The sequence below is a fragment of the Grampus griseus genome, assembly GCF_964374135.1.
Source record: "Grampus griseus genome assembly, chromosome: 8".
Lineage (NCBI taxonomy): Eukaryota > Metazoa > Chordata > Mammalia > Artiodactyla > Delphinidae > Grampus > Grampus griseus.
In genome coordinates, this window is record NC_139002.1 from 61,104,434 (window position 1) to 61,123,462 (window position 19,029).

At 51.9% G+C, this 19,029-nt stretch overlaps 1 protein-coding gene across 1 annotated transcript; it reads left to right on the top strand.

Annotated features, from left to right (window-relative positions):
- Positions 1-483: 483 nt before the first annotated feature.
- LOC309826094 (short transient receptor potential channel 2-like) lies at positions 484-18,497 on the top strand (the record flags this gene model as incomplete). The annotated part of the gene is given in 17 exon segments (XM_082660075.1): positions 484-489; positions 789-868; positions 870-1,494; positions 3,167-3,379; positions 4,332-4,427; positions 4,429-4,497; positions 5,655-5,829; positions 8,778-8,969; positions 9,062-9,112; positions 9,115-9,205; positions 10,228-10,317; positions 13,427-13,619; positions 14,179-14,306; positions 14,425-14,503; positions 17,056-17,185; positions 18,102-18,325; positions 18,417-18,497. Coding segments are annotated over 17 exon segments (2,523 nt in total).
- Between the last annotated feature and the right edge of the window lie 532 nt (positions 18,498-19,029).

Sequence of the window (19,029 nt, forward strand, 5' to 3'; positions counted from 1 at the left end):
TGGCTTCTCTTGTTGCGGAGCACGGGCTCTAGGCGCGTGGGCTTCAGCAGTTGTGGCACGTGGGCTTGGTAGTTGTGGCTCGCAGGCTCTAGAGCGCAGGCTCAGTAGTTGTGGCACATGGGCCCAGCTGCTCCACGGCATGTGGGATCCTCCTGGACCGGGGCACGAACCCGTGTCCCCTGCGTCGGCAGGCGGACTCTCAACCACTGCGCCACCAGGGAAGCCCCTAATGTAGAATTTAATTTCAGAGTAAAACAGATAAAAGTGGTAGCATTGTTATTTTCCTTAAAAGAGGGAAAGTATTTACTTACCTACATTCTCATATCCCACATTTGGGGGCTTTTGAAGAAGTAGAGATTCCAGAAATCCCAAAGCTACTAGTAATAATTTCTATCTGAGTTGAGAAGTAGCATGGAAAAGTAACTAGCAATACCACCTCCTCAGCCAGAATGCCTGGCTGCCCACCTCGTTAAGTGGTTTGGCATGTCTGTATGTTAGCTTCTTCTCCTGTTAAAGAGGGAATGATAGCTCCTACCTTACAGGGATATTTAAGAATTGAATGAATTACTTACTTATGAAGGGTTTTGAAAACTACCTGTACTTAAGCACTACATAAGTGTTACCTAAAACAAAAATGGAAATTTGTGTTATTGTGTGTTTGGGATAGGAAGACTATAATGTTGCCTGGGTATAGAGGGTTAAGGGCTTGAAGGTGGAAGGGTGAGGGAGGCCCCAAAGCAAAGGAGGTTGGAGACTCGGGGTCCCACCCTCTCTACTCCTTCATCCAGCCTCAGCCTAAGTGGACCGAGATCGTGAACAGAAAGCTTAAGTTCCCACCTCCGCTGCTGGGTGCCATTGGACCTGGTGTAGCAGCTGCTGGAGTTGTGGGTTAAGACCACAGACGGCGGGTCAGGCGGGCCCCTGCAGAATGTGGAGGAGGCTGAGGACCACTGCTGGAGGGAGGCGCTCAATCTGGCCATCCACCTGGGCCACAAGGCCATCAGTGGTGTGCTGTTGGCCAGTGTCAAGTTCGACTTCCGGCAGATCCACGAGGCCCTGCTGGTGGCTGTGGACACAAACCAGCCGGCAGTGGTGCGTCGCCTGCTGGCCTGGCTGGAATGGGAGAAGGGCCGCAAGGTGGACACCAGGTCTTTCTCACTGGCCTTCTTTGACTCATCAGTCGATGGCCCCCACTTTGCCCCTGGTGTCACCTCCCTCACCCTGGCCTGCCAGAAGGACCTGTATGAGATCGCCCAGCTGCTCATGGACCAGGGCCACAGCATCGCCCGGCCCCACCCTGTCTCCTGTGCCTGCCTCGAGTGCAGCAACACATGCTGCTGTGATCTGCTCCAGTTCTCCCTGTCCCGCATCAACACCTGTCATGGCATTGCCAGCTGCGCCCACCTCTCACTGGCCAGTGAGGACGCCATGCTGGCTGCCTTCCAGCTCAGCTGCGAGCTCAGGCGCCTTGCCCACAAGGAACCTGAGTTTAAGGTTGGTTTCTGCTCCCTTCCCCTGCCCTTGGTGTCCCGTATCTGTCCTCCACCGGGGCGTGGTCGGGCCTGTGGTGGGTGTTCTGGGAAGAGGGAAACAACAGAAAGATGTTCTCAGGAAACCTCCATTCTGATGGGGAGCTGCAGAATTCCACCCTGAGGGGGATCTCATTCTAATTGCAGACAGCTGTCACTCTAGGGGTACCTAGTCTTATGGGGGTGGGACAGACCCTATCCTAGGTGTCTCCTGGGTCAGTCTGAGGGAGGAGAGAGAACATAGATAGGAAGGCAACTGGACGGACTTAGAGATGACATTCAGTAGAACCTGTCCTTTCTGAATACCTACTGTGTGGTCCCACCTAGAGCATTGTGCGTTGGGGCCTCATGCTTGTGATCGCAGCAGGGAGAGAGAGGGCAGAGAGAGGCGGACAAGACTCCCAGGATGCTCAGCTTCATTCAGGGTCTCTGTGGATGGTACCAGAGGGCTTCTAAGGAGCAGAAAAGAGGTCAGGAAGCTACAGATGTTGTGTGCAGGGCAGACTCCTTGGAAGAAGTGGGATTAATCTTGGCTACACAACGAGGTGGTTTAACACAAGTGAAGAGGAGTAGGGAGGATATTTGAGGTAGGGATTCCGTCCAAGCAAAGACTCTCGGCTAGTAACAGTAGACATGGGATGAGTGCAGGAACCCTGTGCAGACAGAATGCGTGAAGGGGAGCCAGGGAGGCCTGGAGGCAGGGGCTGGTCAGGGGCTTTGAATTCACCAGTCCAGTTCCATCCATCACTCATCCACTGACATCCCCTCTGTGCCAGGCAGACTTGGTTCCCATGGTCAAGATTACCATTAGGTGGGGAAACAAACAAGGATATTAACAGAGTCCTAGGGCAGGATGACCTGTGCCAGACGAGCTCAGGGAAGAGCATGCTGCTTCTCCAGAGTTGTAGAAGGATCAGGGAATGAAGAGCCTCCACTTCACAGGTAGCAGGGAAGAGCAGCCCTTTCCAAAGGACCATCCCTCATCCTCGTAGCAGCCCACAGAAGGAGGCAGCAGGAATGATCATCCCCACTTTCCAGGCAAGGGGGCTGAGGCTTGGATAGGGGAAATAACTTACCCAGCGTGACACCACCTGAGGGACCATGCTGGGCCTCAGACCTAGCCTCCTAAAATCCTAGCCTGGATTCTCTCTGGTGTTAGGGCCCCAAGTAAAACTGAGGCTAGGACGGGTAAAGTGGAAACAAGAACTGCCCACTCGTGTCTGCAGCTCCTAAAACTGCCAGCACGGGCTCTCATATAAGGTAGGTGCTCAACAAAGTAATTCAATTAACCCAAGAAGGCATGAAGAATAGGAGCGGAAGTGGGACAGGAATAGGGAGGAGGAAGTACAAGGGGTGGACAAAGGTGACGGAGGGGTCTGAGTTGAAATGACTCAGCAATGAGGTAGATGCAGCGACAGAGAAGCAAAGTTGACCCAAGAAGTGCCTCATTATAGCCAAGAGGATAGGTGGGGTGGAAGGGAAGAAAGGAATAGAGGACTCAGGGTGACACCAGCTGTGGGGAAGTGACGGCCGAGGGCAGAACAGAGTGGCCCAGACCCACTTTTGGGAGGGTGGGGGCTGACCTAATGGGGCTGGGCCCCCAGGGTGGCAGGCGCACACGGACTTCCTCCCTACAGCCTGAGTACATTGCCCTGGAGTCGCTGAGCCAGGACTACGGCTTTGAACTGCTGGGCATGTGCCAGAACCAGAGCAAGGTCACTGCGGTGCTCGATGACTTGGGCGAGGACAGCAAGACTGAGCCCAAGGCCGAGGGTCTGGACCAGGCCTTTGAGGAAAGCATCCCCAACCTGGCGAGGCTGCGACTGGCCATCACCTACAACCAGAAGTGGGTCAGCTGGGCCCTACCCACCCCCTCCTCCCCCGCCCTGCCCTGACCCCTTGCCCTGCCACCTCTACGTAGTCCCTGCTCCAACCCTAAGCAAGTCCTTTCACTGCCCTCAGGACCCCTCTTAGATCTTCATTCTGAGCACGCTTCTATCTAGACCCTTGATTCTGTGGGTCTCCCACCTGCCCTTCTTACCTTCAGTCTAAGTCCCTAACCTCTCCCCAGCCCTTGGAAGTCCCATTACCCACCCAGACCCCACCTTCAGAACAGACTTCTGGGTCTTACTCAGCCTCTGGCCTGCTGAGTAGGTTTGGTGTGGTCTTTTTCTGTTGTTAGACTTCAGTATCTCACTCTATTCAGCAAGATTAGACTACATCTCTCAGGGCTTAAGGGTCAAGTGATTCCATGGTTCCCCATTTCACTAGACGCCTGTCCCCTAAGCCTAAGACATGCTCTCCTTCTAGCCTACCCCCCCCTTACTGCTCCCTCTCACCTACCCTAGATATCCTAGCCCACCAGGAGCTTAGCCAAAAACCTTCCTTCACAATGGCTCCCTAAGACACCAGAGCCCACTTTCCCTGCTCCTGCCTCCTCAAGACCATGAAGGCTGGTGCCTCACGTCTCTAAGAAGACAAGGAATCCTGCGGGTTCTGGGACTGGGTACCCAGTTGCACCCACCACTGCCTGACTTAGATTCAGGAATGCAGGATCTGGAAAGTCCAGGAAAATCTTTGAATTCAACTTCTTCATAGACTAGGAAACCAAGTCCCAAAGAGGGGTGGGGTCTGCCCAAGGTCACATGGCAAGTGGGTTGCCTCTCTTCTGAGCTGGCTGGCCTGGGAAGAAAAAAAACATGGTTCAACCTCTATGGCAGGGAAGTCAGTGCACCCAACTAGCTCCCCTTCCTCCTCCCTGGCTGGTGGCCACCCCCTCTCCTCACTCCCATCTCTGCTTAGTTTGTAGCACCCCCCATCTGCCAGCAGGTCCTGTCCTCCATCTGGCATGGGAGCCTCGCTGGCTGGCGTGGGAGCACCAGTATCTGGAAGCTCTTTGGTCGCCTTCCTCATCGTCCTCACCACGCCCTTCCTCTGCCTTGGCCACTGGCTGGCACCCAAGTCCCGGGTACTAAGAATAGAAGTAATGATAACTGTCATTTATTTAGCACTTGCTTTATGCCAGGCCCTGGGCCAGGCACTTTGGGAATGTTCCCATCAGGTAATTTGAGGTGGTCCTGGAAGGTAGGCATTGCACCTGGATTTTACAGTGGAGACACAAGGAACAGAATGCTCTTTTGTCCACAGTAAATAGCAGAGTCAGGATTGAAACTGAGGTCTCTCTGCCTCCGAAGCCTGAGTCGTATATACAGCCCTACAATCTCCTAAAGAGACTCTGCCCCAACCTACAGATTCTTTGGGAGCCCTTGTGGACCCAGATATTTCTATTCCTTCACCCAACAAATATTTCCTTGAGACCCTACTGTGAACCAGGCATCGTGCCTGGTGCTGGGGATATAATAAAGAGCAAGCCAGGTACCTGTAAATCAAGTGAGGAATGGGGTGAGCAGTGCTCCAGGAAGCAGAACAGCATGTCCATCAACGGCCCAGGGAGGGAGAATGCAAACTATTAGAGACTGAGAGGAACTCTGTGTAGCTAAAGCATAAGTGCAAATGGCGAGTGGTAGGAGGTAAGCAGGGGCCCGGGTCCCACAGAGCCTTATGCAATGATGGGAGCCACTGGAAGACTGTAATGAGGTGAGAGATCCTATTAGTTTTGTGTTTTAGAAAGCTCTCTCTCCTAGTGGTGTAAAGGATGGATTGGGGGAGGGGCGGGAGTTAGGGAGACTGTCAGAGTGTATGAGAGAGAGGATGCAGAGATGCCTTTAAGCTTCCTGGTCTGGGTGGCCAGGACGTTTTCTAAGATGGGGAAACAGGAGGAAGAGGAGAAGGAACAAGTTTGGGATCAAAAGTGATGAATTTCTTTTTAACATGGTTGTGATTGAAGAGCCTGTGGGACCCCCCAGGGAAAGTTACTTTATCTCTGTGATCCTCAGTTCCTTAGCTAAAAAATGGGAATAACGATACCCACCTCATACGGTTGTGAAGGAAAAAATAGATACGAAAGGGGAAGGCCTAACATACAGTACATTCTTCATAAATGTCTGAATAAGTGAGTGAATGAGAGGAGGAGACATGTGGGGGCTGAGCATCCCGGAAGTTATCCAGGGTGGGGAGAGATTTGAACAGGACTCTGAGAGCCCTGCTCTCCTTCCTTCCCCCAAGCTGGGCTGCCTGATGAAGATCCCGGTGCTGAAGTTCCTGCTGCACTCGGCCTCCTATCTGTGGTTCCGCATCTTCCTGCTGGGAGAGTCCCTGGTCATGGAAACACAGCTGAGTACCTTCCGAGGCCGCAGCCACAGTGTCTGGGAGACTTCACTACGCATGGTTTGGGTTGCAGGTACATGTGTGGGCCTTTTACTTGTGGCAGACCCCCTTGGGGGCCCCCTCACTTTTCTTCACAGTAAGCACCCCCGTGGAGGGGGGCTGCCCCTGTAGATTCTCCCTGAACACATAACCAGACCCCTCCGGGCTCTGGTCCACCAAGGGTTTCCTCTTCACCTCTAATCAGGGGACCTAGCCCTGTGATAGACCCCCTGAGCAAGGACCCCATTCTTCCCCTACACTGGCACCAGTCGCTACCCATTCTGGATGTTCATATCCTCCCACAAATAAGACACTGGTCCACTGTGTCCGGTGGAGATTACCTTGGTGTAATGGTAGCCAGCAAGTACACCACCAGGCAATCTATCCCGAAGGTCATGAAACAGAAAGGCTCACAGACCAAATTAAGTTGCTTGAATCATACAGTTTATTAAACCCATAAATGGTGTACTTATGATGGTGGTGTTTCGAGGACCAGAGTTGAGGTTTGAGCAGAGGATACAACAGCCGGAAGCAGACTGGCCCCAACACTTGATTGGAGGAGAAACACAGGGGCAAGTATGTCTGACCACAGCTGTAGCTTACTAATCATCCTGGTGAACAGCTGTGACTTTTCTTCGCAATTTTTGGGCAGAGGACATGTGAGGCCAGAATGGGTATCACCAGTGGGGAGCTGATTTAAGATCTGATGAATCCTAAGGGCCTCATCTGCCTTGTGTATATTCAGCGTATTATTAATATTTAGTGTCTACCCTAAATATTCTACATATGTTCACACACATATGCTCTACTTGCTTTATTTGTCCAACATGTCACCCAGATAACTAACTTCTATATGCTTAATGCATAAGTTCCAGCCATTCCATTGGTGTTCTTTGCTTCTATAGCAGAATTGAGTATTCTCAAACAATTCAGCAAATGCAGTTGACAGTAACCTCCAGGGCTCTACCGAGCATTTGGCTGGTCAGCTCAGCAGCTGGACTGGGGGTCCCTTCCTCATCTGTCTTCCCTTTACTTGTCTCTAGCTTAGTTAGCAAACTCCCAAGACACCAGTAGACTAAGTCCGCTGCTCTACCCTGTACCAAGCCAGTCAGTAAGGCCTGAAAGACTATTTGGCCAAGAAACTCTGGGGAAGAAAACAAGAGCCATGCAAGAGGAAAAGTTTCTCATGCAGTTATTTACTAAACATTATTGACCTGTATTGGGTGCAGATGAAACCAATACAGTTCCTGCCCACGGGGGAAGAAGTCTTAAGAAACAACACTCCGGGCTTCCCTGGTGGCACAGTGGTTAAGAATCTGCCTGCCAATGCAGGGGACACGGGTTCAACCCCTGGTCTGGGAAGATCCCACATGCTGCGGAGCAACTAAGCCCGTGCGCCACAACTACTGAGCCTGCACTCTAGAGCCCGCGAGCCACAACTACTGAAGCCCGCACGCCTAGAGCCCGTGCTCCTCAACAAGAGAAGCCACTGCAATGAGAAGCCCGCGCACCGCAATGAAGAGTAGCCCCTGCTCGCCGCAACTAGAGAAAGCCCACGCACAGCCGTGAAGACCCAACACAGCCAAAGCTAAATAAAATAAAATAAAATAAAATAATAAATAAATAAAAGAACACTCCTTGTTTCTTCATGTAATAAACACTTGCTGCTGCCCTACTGTGAGTGAAGCCCTGAGAACACACAGATAAACTAAATAGGGTTCCTCCTACACATCCAACGTATTTAAATAAGCATCCACCCCCTGCTGCCGTGGGAATGGATGCAGTTCTCACCTCGCCTGCACTGCTTGTCTCCAGGCCCACGCACGTTCTCTTTCCCCACAGCCCTCTCCCTGCCCGTGCTGCCCCTTCACCTGGCCGGCTCCTACTCCTCCATCAGGTCTCAGTTCAGTCGTCACTTTCTGGGAGAAGTGAAGCTTTCCCTGGTCCCCAAATCAGGGTGAGGATCTGTTCCTAAACATTCTCACAACAGCCTCTGTTCCCCTCCTTTCCACCTTAACAGTTACCACACTGGCTTGTAACGACTTGGCTACTTGCCCGCCTCCCTCACTAGATTATGAACCCGGGGAGGCCAGGGCCTGTATTTGTCTTATTCACCACAGGATCCCACTGGCACATGGTAGGAGCTTAATCAGTTTTTATTCAATAGTAACTACTGGGCCTTGTTCTGGGCACCAGGGACAAGGAGGTGAATAGGCCATGGTCCCTGCCCTTGAGGGGTTCAAAGTTCAGGGGAGGGGACGGGGGGCGGACCCAGGAAGAGATCTCCTGCAGTGCCCCACAGCGATGGTATCACAGAGGTCTGAAGAGAGCTGTGAGAACTCACTCCCCCGGTTAGGGAAGGCTTCACAGAGGAGGTAAGATTTGTCCTGGGCCACAAAGGCGAGCCTGCCTTCAAAAGGGTGTGGAAGGGCTTTCTAGGTGGACAGAACCATGAGTAAAAAAGCACATGCTTGTATCCAGGGAACGGAGAAGGGTATGACATGGCAGGGTCACCTGGCTAATGGGGTCCAGCTCCCGAGACCCTCCATCCCCAGGTCAGGCCCTGGGCCCCGGGCTGATAAGGAGCAGGTTGATAATTTGGAGCCCCTTCAAATCAATATTCTTGAAATAGTTGTCCAATATATACTTGGTGGAGGGAAGGGGGAAGCAGATTTCGATCATCCCCTCCCAATAACCAGCTTCTCAAGCTGTTACTCACTTTGAGTTTATCAGCCAACTGGGATCAGTGGCACAGGCTCCGTGGCAGCTGAGTCTGCATCAGCCAGAAGTTCTTTTTATTTTCACGTAAGATCTCTGTACTTAAGCAGACTAAACGTCTACATTTTATCCATTTCATGCCTTTCATATCTTAGTTCTCCCACCCCATGGATAGTTTCCCCCTGCAACCATACCTGCAACCCAGCTCTGACCTGGACGGAGGAGGCGCCTCACCCTGCCCTGGCTCCCTACCACCTCCTTCAGGCTTCCTGTGGTTTGAGTGTAAGGAAGTGTGGATCGAGGGCCTGTGCAGTTACCTCCTGGACTGGTGGAACATCCTGGACACGGTCGTCTTGTCCCTGTACCTGGCGGCCTTCGTGCTCCTGGCCGGGCTGGCCTACAGGCGCTGCCGGGATGCCCCGGACGGGGCTGCCTGCCGCTACTTCACCTCGGCTGGTGAGTGCCTCCTAGCTCAGCCCTGAGTCCCCCAGTCCCCTCCCTTCCTTGGTTCTCGGCCTCAGCCCCCCAACCCCGTTCCACCTGCACAGAGCGGCGTGAGTGGCGCACGGAAGACCACGAGTTCCTGGCTGAGGTGCTCTTTGCTTCACCCACCTGGCCTACGTCCTGCCAGCCCATGAGTCGCTGGGCATCCTGCAGATTTCCATTGGCAGGATGATGGACGACATGATCTGGTGCGTACTGCCCCTGCTCGAGCATCTTCCCCTCCGATGGACCCCACTTGATCTCCTTCTGAAGCTCCCAGCTCTAGTTAGCACAGGGATTCTTATCCTGGATTGCTTGTACAGGCTCCAGAGACCTCGGAAACCCTGAAAATAAAGGCAAATTTTCGGATGTAAATGTAAAGGTACATTTCTCTGCAGAGAGGGTCTATAACTTTCATCTAATTCTCAAAGAGGCCCATGACTCCAAAGATCAGGAACCACCAATAGCAGTAAGAGCCCTTGGCTGGCATTCCAGTCCCAGTTCCTTTGTTGTCTCCATGGCCCTCTCTGGGGCTCAGTTTTCCCATCTTTGTGGTGAGGCACTGGACTCAGGGGTCCCTTTGGATGGTTTCCACTGTACAGCTGCTTTTGGAATTCATGGAATTATCTGGTCTTCCTGGTAATTATCATCAAATCATTTACAGCCTACCTGGCCTTTCACCCTAATCAGAGCCCATTTTTCGTGCCTGCTTCCCTGGGAAAACCCTGCCTGAGGTGGGACAGGCATGGGTGCCCTTGATGGGAAAAGCCCTGGTTACATCTGTGAACATCTTCAGCTCAGCTCAGCTTGGAGAACTTGCCATCCCACCCCTGAGACTCTCCTAGCCTTCCGTGTTGCCAGCCAACTCAACTCACATGTGGCTTTAACTCCACTGGTGATAAATCCTGTCCAGTAGGACTCTGTGACTCTCCCTCATCCTTGTACCACATCTCAGCATCTCGGTCCCTGCCTGGGAGCCTGACCCATGCCCAGCTTTGACTGTTTCAACCCAGAATCCTTTATTCTGGAGGGAGAGCTTCTGCTTCAGCACCCTTTAAATCCCTTCTCATTTCCCACCCCTTAATTTCTCTCTTCTTAATAATAACCACACTGAATCCTTGTCAAGTAGAGGCTGAGACTGGGAGCCATCACCCCCATCTCTCTTCCCAGAGCCTGACTTCTCCCAGGGAAGAGACCTGCTCTGACCCTCCCCCATCCCACCCCCTGCCAGGTTCATGTTCATTCTCACGATTATCCTGACCGCCTTCCTCTGCGGCCTCAACATCTACGTGCCTTACCAGGAGACAGAGCGGCTGGGCAAGTACTCAGGGGCAGAGGCAGGATGGGCAGGTGGGATTCTGGGACCGTGAACTTGGAGCTTAGTAATCACCTCTTCCTCATGATCAGATTCAACTTAAGCAATTTTGGCAAGAACGCAACCTAATTGATGATGTGTACTTTCCATCATATCACATCAGGAGGCTCACAATGTCAGTTTAGCCCATTGGTGAGGCCCATTGGTCTAGCAAACCTCTCCATTGAAAAGGAGATACCCTTGTGGTAATGAAAAGAGATGCTGAGACTGTGTGCCTAGACCACTTTCTTGCAACTTTGCTCTGAGTGGATTTATCATCCACAAATGATTTTTATTTAATTAATTAATTTTTGCCTGCGTTGGGTCTTCATTGTGGTGCGCAGGCTTCTCATTGCAGTGACTTCTCTTGTTGCAGGGCTCAGGCTCTAGGTGCGTGGGCTTCAGTAGCTGTGGCTCGCAGGCTCTGTAGTTGTGGCGCACAGGCTTAGTTGCTCTGCGGCATGTGGGATCTTCCTGGACCAGGAATCGAACCCACGTGCCCTGCACTGTCAGACAGGCTCTTAACCACTGCGCCACCAGGGAAGTCCCTTTACAGATGATTTTTACCTGCATCAGTTATTATAACAGTGGTTTCAAGATGCTGATTTTCTATTGCTGTCATTCCCTGTACATTTCTTTGCTGGCATTCTGCCATAAAGAAGTGCTTCCTTTTCCACTCTTTTTGAATATCACTATGGATTCAAAGATTTTTTAAAAATATAACAATCCATTACAGTCATTATTCATCTTTTGTTAATTAATTAATTTGTTTTTATATTTGGCTGTGTTGGGTCTTCGTTGCTGTGCGCGGACTTTCCCCAGTTGCGGTGACTGGGGGCTACTCTTCGTTGCAGTGTGCGGACCTTTCATTGTCGTGGCTTCTCTTGTTGCAGAGCACGGGCTCTAGGCGTGCGGGCTTCAGTAGTTGTGGCTCGCGGGCTCTAGAGCTCAGGCTCAGTAGTTGTGGCACATGGGCTTAGTTGCTCCGCGGCATGTGGGATCTTCCCAGGCCAGGGTTTGAACCCGTGTCCCCTGCGTTGGCAGGCGGATTCTTAACCACTGTGCCGCCAGGGAAGCCCCATTATTCTTTTTGATACTCAGTTCTCCCTAAATATGGCCAATAACTAATTCCTTGTTCATTCACTCACTCATTCATTGTTCACTCATTCATTCATTCATTCACTCACTTTTTAAATTCATTCACTTTCTTAGTCATTCATTCATTGCTGTTTGAGTTCACACCCATTTATGACACCTTCTTTGTAGTAGGTCCTGTCCCTGGCACTGGAAGCACAGACAGAAGTGAACCAGACTCAGTCTCCTGGAGAAGATAGCCACGTGCACAAATAAACTCAGTTTGAGATGATGAGTGATGTGAGGAAGGAGGGCTTATGCTGAGGGTAATCAGAAGGGAAAGCCCCTTCCTCTGTCTTGATGATCAGGGAAGACTTCATAGAGAAGGGAACTCTGGACTCCACCTACAAAGGTTGTAAACTTCAGAGAAGGTACAGAGCATTCTGGGCAGAAGGGGGCACATACTAAGGCAAGGAGGTATGTTTGGAGAATAGCAAGACTTCCTCCATGGTTGGTGCATAGAGGGGATTTTGAGAGGGGAGGCTGGAGAGGGTAGAGGGGCCAGGTCACGGAGCTCATGAAGGTCCTGCTGAGAAGCCTGGCTTGCCCAGCAGACCAGGGAGCTCCGGATGGCCTCCCAAGCAATCGTTCAATCACGAATTCTTCCTGAGTGCAACTACATGATGGTTTTATTGTTGAACCTGAAGGACCCATGGTTGGGCCTGTGGATGTTGGTCAAGTCTTTCTCATGGTTCCAAAGTAAATGGAGGCTTTATTCAGACCAATCCTCTTACCAAGAATCCTTGTTCCCATCCTGGCTTCAAGATGTTGAGGAAGTCTGCTGACACAGTTGAAATCATGAATCTTAGGGACAGGAACTAGTCCTTCCAGCCTGCTTCATGGGTCCTGGTGTCATTCCACGGCAGCACAGGCAGGCTGAGCCCCCCTGCTCATTTATGGGAGACAGCTAATTAAGTCAAAAGTATTTTTGCTAAAAACCTCAGGTACGTTGCATGGTGGGCATTTGGACTGAGAGTAGTCAGGAGCATTTAAAGTTTGACAAGCAGAAGTACAGCACATCAGATCAGCATTTAGAAAGAACACCTTCAGTGCAGTGTGGAGGATGGAAGGACGAGAGAGGGACTGGGGCCAGAGACCCGCTGTGGAGACTGTTGCAGTCATCTAGGCTTGAACTGAAGCAGCATGGGTGGCTGCTTCCGTGGTCCAATCACCATCCTCTCTCACCCAGACCATGGCAACAGCTTCTTGACTGGTCTCCGTGCCCCCACTCTCTCATCTGCTTCTCTTCCACTCTCCTCACAGCAGCCAGTGTGATCTTATCAAAAGTAATTCAGGGGTCACCCCTCTGCTGAGAATCCTTCATAGCTTCCTAAGGCTCCTAGGCCATAGTGAGGATCTTTGTTTTTATCCTACAGGGCCCTGCATGACCTGGTTGGTCCCTGCTTCCCTCTCATGAGCTTCTCTCCTTTGCCCTCTGAGACGAGCTATGCTGGCCGTCTCTCAGTTCCTCAAATGCCCCCCAGACTCCCCTACCTTGGGCACGCTTCACATCTCCTTCCCTTCCCCCTGGTTGATTCCCTCAGCCTTCAGAGCTCAGCTTGAATGTTTTTTGAGGAAGTTTTCCCCAGCTCCCAGACTAGGCCATAACATCCTGTGCTGCTGCTTCATAGCACTTGCCACAATTTAGGGATGTTTGTAGAGTTGGTGTCCATCTCACCCCCGCTCCCCACCCAGAACATAGCGTCCTTGAAGACATGGACTGTGCTTGTCTTGTTCACGGCTGTATCCTTAGCACCTGTTCCTGGCACTGCTATACGCTCAGTAAATTCTGGCGGGAGATCAGAAATGACAAGCGGTCCAACGGGCTTCGTGGAAGCACAGCGCCTTTGCTTGGGTCCTGAGGGCGAGAAGGAGTGGGTCTGGGTGGCGCTCTGGCTCATCTCCTACCCCTCACATCCTACTCTTCAGCCCCCCATGCCAGTTTCAACGAGACCTTCCAGTTTCTGTTCTGGACGATGTTCGGCATGGAGGAGCACAGTGTGGTTGACATGCCCCAGTTTCTGGTGCCGGAACTGGTGGGCCAGGCCCTCTACGGTATCTTTACCATCGTCCTGGTCATTGCGCTGCTCAACATGCTCATTGCCATGATCACCAGCTCCTTCCAGGAGACTGAGGTGCATGAACTGAGGGTGGCTCAGGCCAGAGGGAAGAAGAGAGAAAGGAATGGAGAGGAATAGCATGCAAGGAGTGGAGACATTTGGGTTCCGGCTCTGCCTCTACTACTGCCTTGTTTTGTGACTGGGGACAAGTTTTCCTCTCTAGGCCTCACTTTCCTCATCTGTAGATTGAGGGTCTTAATGATGTTATTATTTTCTCCAGATACAAGTCTAGTGCTCTTTCCACCTTATAATGGGGTGGAAGGATGTGTTGTGGAAAAGTAGGTGGGAACGTGAGAAGGGAGAGGGAAGGAGATGGATGGGTTACGGTTTGTGGCTGGAGAATAGTCCGGATGGAACTGGATGTCAGAAGCATGAAAGGTGGTGGGGAGGAAGAGGGGAAGGGGGGTACAGGCAGGGGAAATGTGGGTGATAGGTGGAGGTGCAGATAAGAATGGGGAGAAGAAAGAGGTTGGAGAAGAGACATGAGGGCTGGGGGGAAATGGGGCAGACTGAGTGGGCAGGAGGGCTAGGCACCAAAGTGGTCCTTGCAGAGCCCCTGCCTCCTAACCCCCAGGATGCTGCTGACGTGGAGTGGAAGTTTGCTTGCTCCAAGCTCTACCTGTCCTACTTCCGAGAGGGCCTGACGCTGCCCATGCCCTTCAGCATCCTGCCCTCCCCCAAGGCTACCTTCTACCTTCTCAGGTGATGACCTCAGAGCTCTCCCAACCCCCCAGCACTCAGCACCCCTATCCCAGCTCCTGCCCCATTAGCCTAGACCCTGTCCTCTAACTAACCCCCTCCCTTCACCTCAGTTTCTCAGGAGAATTTTCCTCTTCATTTGCTGTTGCTGCTCCTGCTGCAAAGCCAAGAAGCCAGCCTCTCCCCCAATCCCCACCTTTGTGAGCACCTCCTCTGCCTGCTGTGGGTCTTCCTCACACCGGGTCTTCAGCTGTATTGCCTATACCGTCCATTTGTCTGAACACCCCTGGCTTGTCTGTCTTTCCTTGTATGTTTCCCAGAAAGCCTGCTCCCAATTCCTGCTCTCTCGTATGGCTTGCCTTTCCCTCCTCCTGGCTTTGGCCATTTCCTAAATTTCCAATCCTGTGTCACCCAGCTCGAACAGAAGTTCATGCCACCCTCCTCCCAAGCTGCCAATACCCCATAAGCTTTAGGCAAAACTTTTTGCCCTAAACTGGGTCAAGGTATCGTTGAACGTTTTTCAAAGTAACGTGTTAAGAAGCCAAGGGGAGAATGCCCCACAAACTGGAAATTAGAAGGTGGCTGAGGCCTGAGAGAGGAGGGCAGGCCTCCAAGGCACTAACTTACCTCTCATTATCTGCTCCCTAACTCAGTCTGGCTTGGCATGGGACCCCTTGCTAATTCAGATAGCATTACTGCCAGGTCTGTAGGGGGTCCTATCTGTTCCCCTTAAAACATGTTACCTGAGGGTCTCTCTAAGACAGGGCCTCCAGGTCACCTCTGCGAGGCCACAGGCCAACTCTGAAGCTCTGAGGCCCCTGGATCCCCAGGTGAGGAAGGCCTTCCCTTATCTGATTGGTCAACAGTTTGTTTAACAAACACTTATCAAAGCACACCAATTCTGGAAATAAAGATATGCAGGACGGTGGTCCTTTGAGGTGCTGACAGTCTAGAGCATCAGAAGGAAATGGACTGTAATTGTGCATGATGACAAACCTATGATAGAAAGAAGCACAGGGGGCTATTGGAGCAGGGACGAGAGGCCCCAGACCCAGCCTCAGGGGTCAGGGAGCTTCCCGGAGACCTTGAGGGCAGAGTAGAATCCTGAAGGATAAACAGGAGGTTGATGGGCAGGTACGGTGGAGAAGGGAGTTCTAGGCACAGGAAACAGCATGTGCAAAAGCATGGAGAAAACATGACATTTACAAGAAACTAAATGCCAGGGGTTCCCAGTTCCCACCATCCTAGCTCCAGGCTATCCTGCATGGTACCTCTTACACCCTAATGCATCTCAAACTCCACATTCTGGAACTATCACCCTTTCACCCTGACCACTTCCTGGCCCTGTCCAGGTTGCCAGGTGATGCATATTTGCAGACCCCATGTCAGGGCTGCTTCCCCTCTAGGGTGCAACTCAGCATCTTCACCTGAAGTTGTATTCAGTTCTCTGGGCCTGTGCTGGGAGTCACTGAGTCCTGATGGATCCCACTATACCAGCCAGCTGGGGGTCTCCCCCACCCTCCACTGAACCCCCAGTGAGGTTCCACCCCTCCTCCAGCTGCCCCCCACCTCACTAGCCTGCTCTTTGGTGACCCCATCAGGTGTCTCCTCCCACCTACCCTGCACCTTAGGAAATGGCTTTTCCAAAGCTCTTATTCCTTATTTTATACAAGAAATACGCTTTATATACTCTGCAGCTGAAAAGACCCATCATTCTCTCTCATGCTTCTGCTGTACCATCTCTGTCAATCCTGTCTCTCCTTTTAAAATATTTAAGAAAAGGCTTTGCTTTTTTACATTATAAAAGTAAATAGGCTAGGGACTTCCCTGGTGGTCCAGTGGTTAAGACTCTGCACTTCCACTGCAGAGGACATGGGTTTGATCCCTGGCCAGGGAAGTAAGATCCCACAGGCCACACGGTGAGGCCAAAAAATAGAGAAAAAAAAAAAAAAAAGTAAATAGGCTAACCATAAAATATTTAGAGAGCTAAATAAATACAGATAAATAAAAATCATTATTTCCTAAGCATTTAGAGATCCTCTACTCCATGCCAGGGAAGTACCAGCCTGGGAAGTAGGCGCTATCACCATCTCCACTTTAAATCTGGAGACCTTCAGCCTGAAGAAGTTGAGCAGCTTGCTCGAGGCACACAGCGGCGAAGTGACCAAGCTGGGATTTGAGCCTGTCTTCTGAGTCCAGCACTTTGCCTACTTCACCTCCGCTCTCTCTCTCCTTTATCTGCCCCAGATGCCCGACTTGCCCTCCTGGTACTGTCCTGAGGCCTAAAACTGGACCCAGAACTAATCATTCTAATTTGCATGATGATTTCCATCTCATATGCATGAGCTGGTCCAAGGAGATGCCTCCCCACATTCCCTAGTCTCCCCTCTGCGGAATTTGAAGGACAGGGTTAACCTGCACTAACTCAACTCAAGAAAACCAAGGTTGGGTTGGTGGCAGGAGAGAGCTCAACTCTGCCTTGCTCAGCATTTCTCTCTACCCACACTCTGCTTCTCCTCCTAACCCTCACCCACCTCCCACCCTAGTTCTCTTGCACTCAGCCATTCCACCCCTTCTGGCCTCCATCCAGACTACCTTCCAGGTCTGCATGAGGGTCTAGATGTGTGGCCTTCAGGGATAGAAAAGTCTGCACAGACTTTGCCTCCATCTTTATTGCCTGGGGGAGGATGCAGTGACTAGAAAAAAGCTGGGGGAGAAGACTCTCTCTCGCCCTCCTGTCTTCCCATCCCAGGCCAATCCTGGGGCAGGGGCAGGGCCTGGGGAGGAAGAGCGTGGATCCTACTGGCTTCATGTCATCAAGGCTCTGGTACAGCGCTACATAGAGACTGCGCGGGGGGAGTTTGAGGAGACCCGTCGGAAAAGTTAGTTGCTCCCCTCCAGGCCTTCCCCATTCCTGTCCCTTGCTCAGCTGGAACACCCAGCCTCACACCCCTCCAACCAGCCTGCAGTTCTCTATGTGGCCCCCCTCCGACCCACCCTTGGAAGCCAAAACCTGCGCAGATCGTGTGGGCCCTTGCACTCAATTACCCTCGTACCTGTTTAGACATTTATTACACTCACTTGATTTAATCCTTCATTCCCACCTTCATTCTTGTGTTCATTTATTCTCTCATTCACTCCCTTTCCCATTCACTCATTCACCTTATTCATCATTCATTCATTCACTCATTCAACCAGGGTTCATTGCTAGATCCCCTTTGTTCCCAGCAGGGACACATAGGAAGCTTTCAGTCTGCTGAGGAAGAGAAACCATCTCGCTAGGCAGAAAGTGCTTAGAAAAAGAGACACAAATTGCAGTGGGAGCCCAAAGAAGAGAAAGAGTCTATCATTTTGAGAGGCTCATGGGAAGGTAGAAGGATAGAGTACCAGAAGCTGGAGAAAGAGGAGGTGGAATCAGAACTGGGCTCTGAGGGTGGGTATGAGCTGGACAGGTGTAGATGGGGAAGAAGGCAGAGGGGGCGGATGTACAAATCTCTACCCATTAGAAAATTTCTCATTCTATGACTCCTGACCCCTTCTCTGGTCCATAAGACTTTCCTTCTTGGTATCTTCTAGACTCACCACCACCCCAGCCCTGCTGATTCATCTGCGCCTGACTCGGCCTGCCCACCTGACCCACATGCCATAAGCCAGTCCCTCACTTCCTCCAGTTCTCCTGCCTAGGACCCCCGGCATAAATGTCCCCTGGGGTTGTGCTGAGGGTAGAAGGGGTCCAGGGCAGGCTCATCTTCTGAATGACCTCCCCGTCACTACTGCCACGCCCCACCCCTCCCCAAGACCTGGGCAACAGACTGACAGAGCTGACCAAGACAGTATCTCGACTGCAAAGCGAGGTAGCCGGTGTGCAGCGGACTCTGGTGGAGGGAAGGCTGCGCCGGCCACCAGACGGTGCCAGCATCCTCTGTCGCTCCATCAGCCGAGTGTGCAACAGCTTCCAGAACCTGGGCCCTCCCATCCCTGAGAACCCAGAGCTGACAGTGCCAGGGATCGTGGGGACCCAGGTGTCTTCAGAAACTGGGCTTCAGGACGCAGGCAGGGCCAGGACTCCAGCATCTGGAGAGTCTGGCCCCTCCTCCCCAGCTCACGTGCTAGGTAGGGCACAGGGAGCAAGAATCAGAGGGGGCTGGGGACGTGCCCCAGGAGGAAGATCTGGGAACCATGGAGGGGTCCTGATGCAGTGGGAGGGTCCCGCCTTCTGGTGCTGAGTAGAACACCCCAGATGGGTGAGGGTGGGGCTCAGTAGGAGCCCGTGCTGCTTTCCTTGCCTCAATAAAGCCTCTGTTCTGGATGTCAGATGCCTCCAGAGTGTGTGAGAATCTCTGTCTCTTGATGTTTTGAGATCCCCAAGCCCAAAATGAACCCTGTGGGAGCAGGGCAGAGAGAAATGGCTTGCTCTGGGGTCCCAGATACCTGGGGCTTAGGATCCTACTTTGAGTTCCTTCAGATGTTTGGTGGAAAGGGTTCTGGACTAGGAGGTAAGGGTCCTGGTTTCAGCACTACCTCTCTGACCTTCAGCAAGTTGCTTCCTTCCTTGGCTCTGCATTCCTCATCTGACAAGTGGCCTAGGAAGCCATCTGTCCCCCTTCCTGCCTTCAGGGCTGTTGTGAGGAACCTCTGTCTATTAAAGCGTCTGGGTTTGCAGGTTACAGTGTGTGACAAGGGTCTGCACTGAGACCATGTCTAAAAGTGATCAAAAAGTCATTCT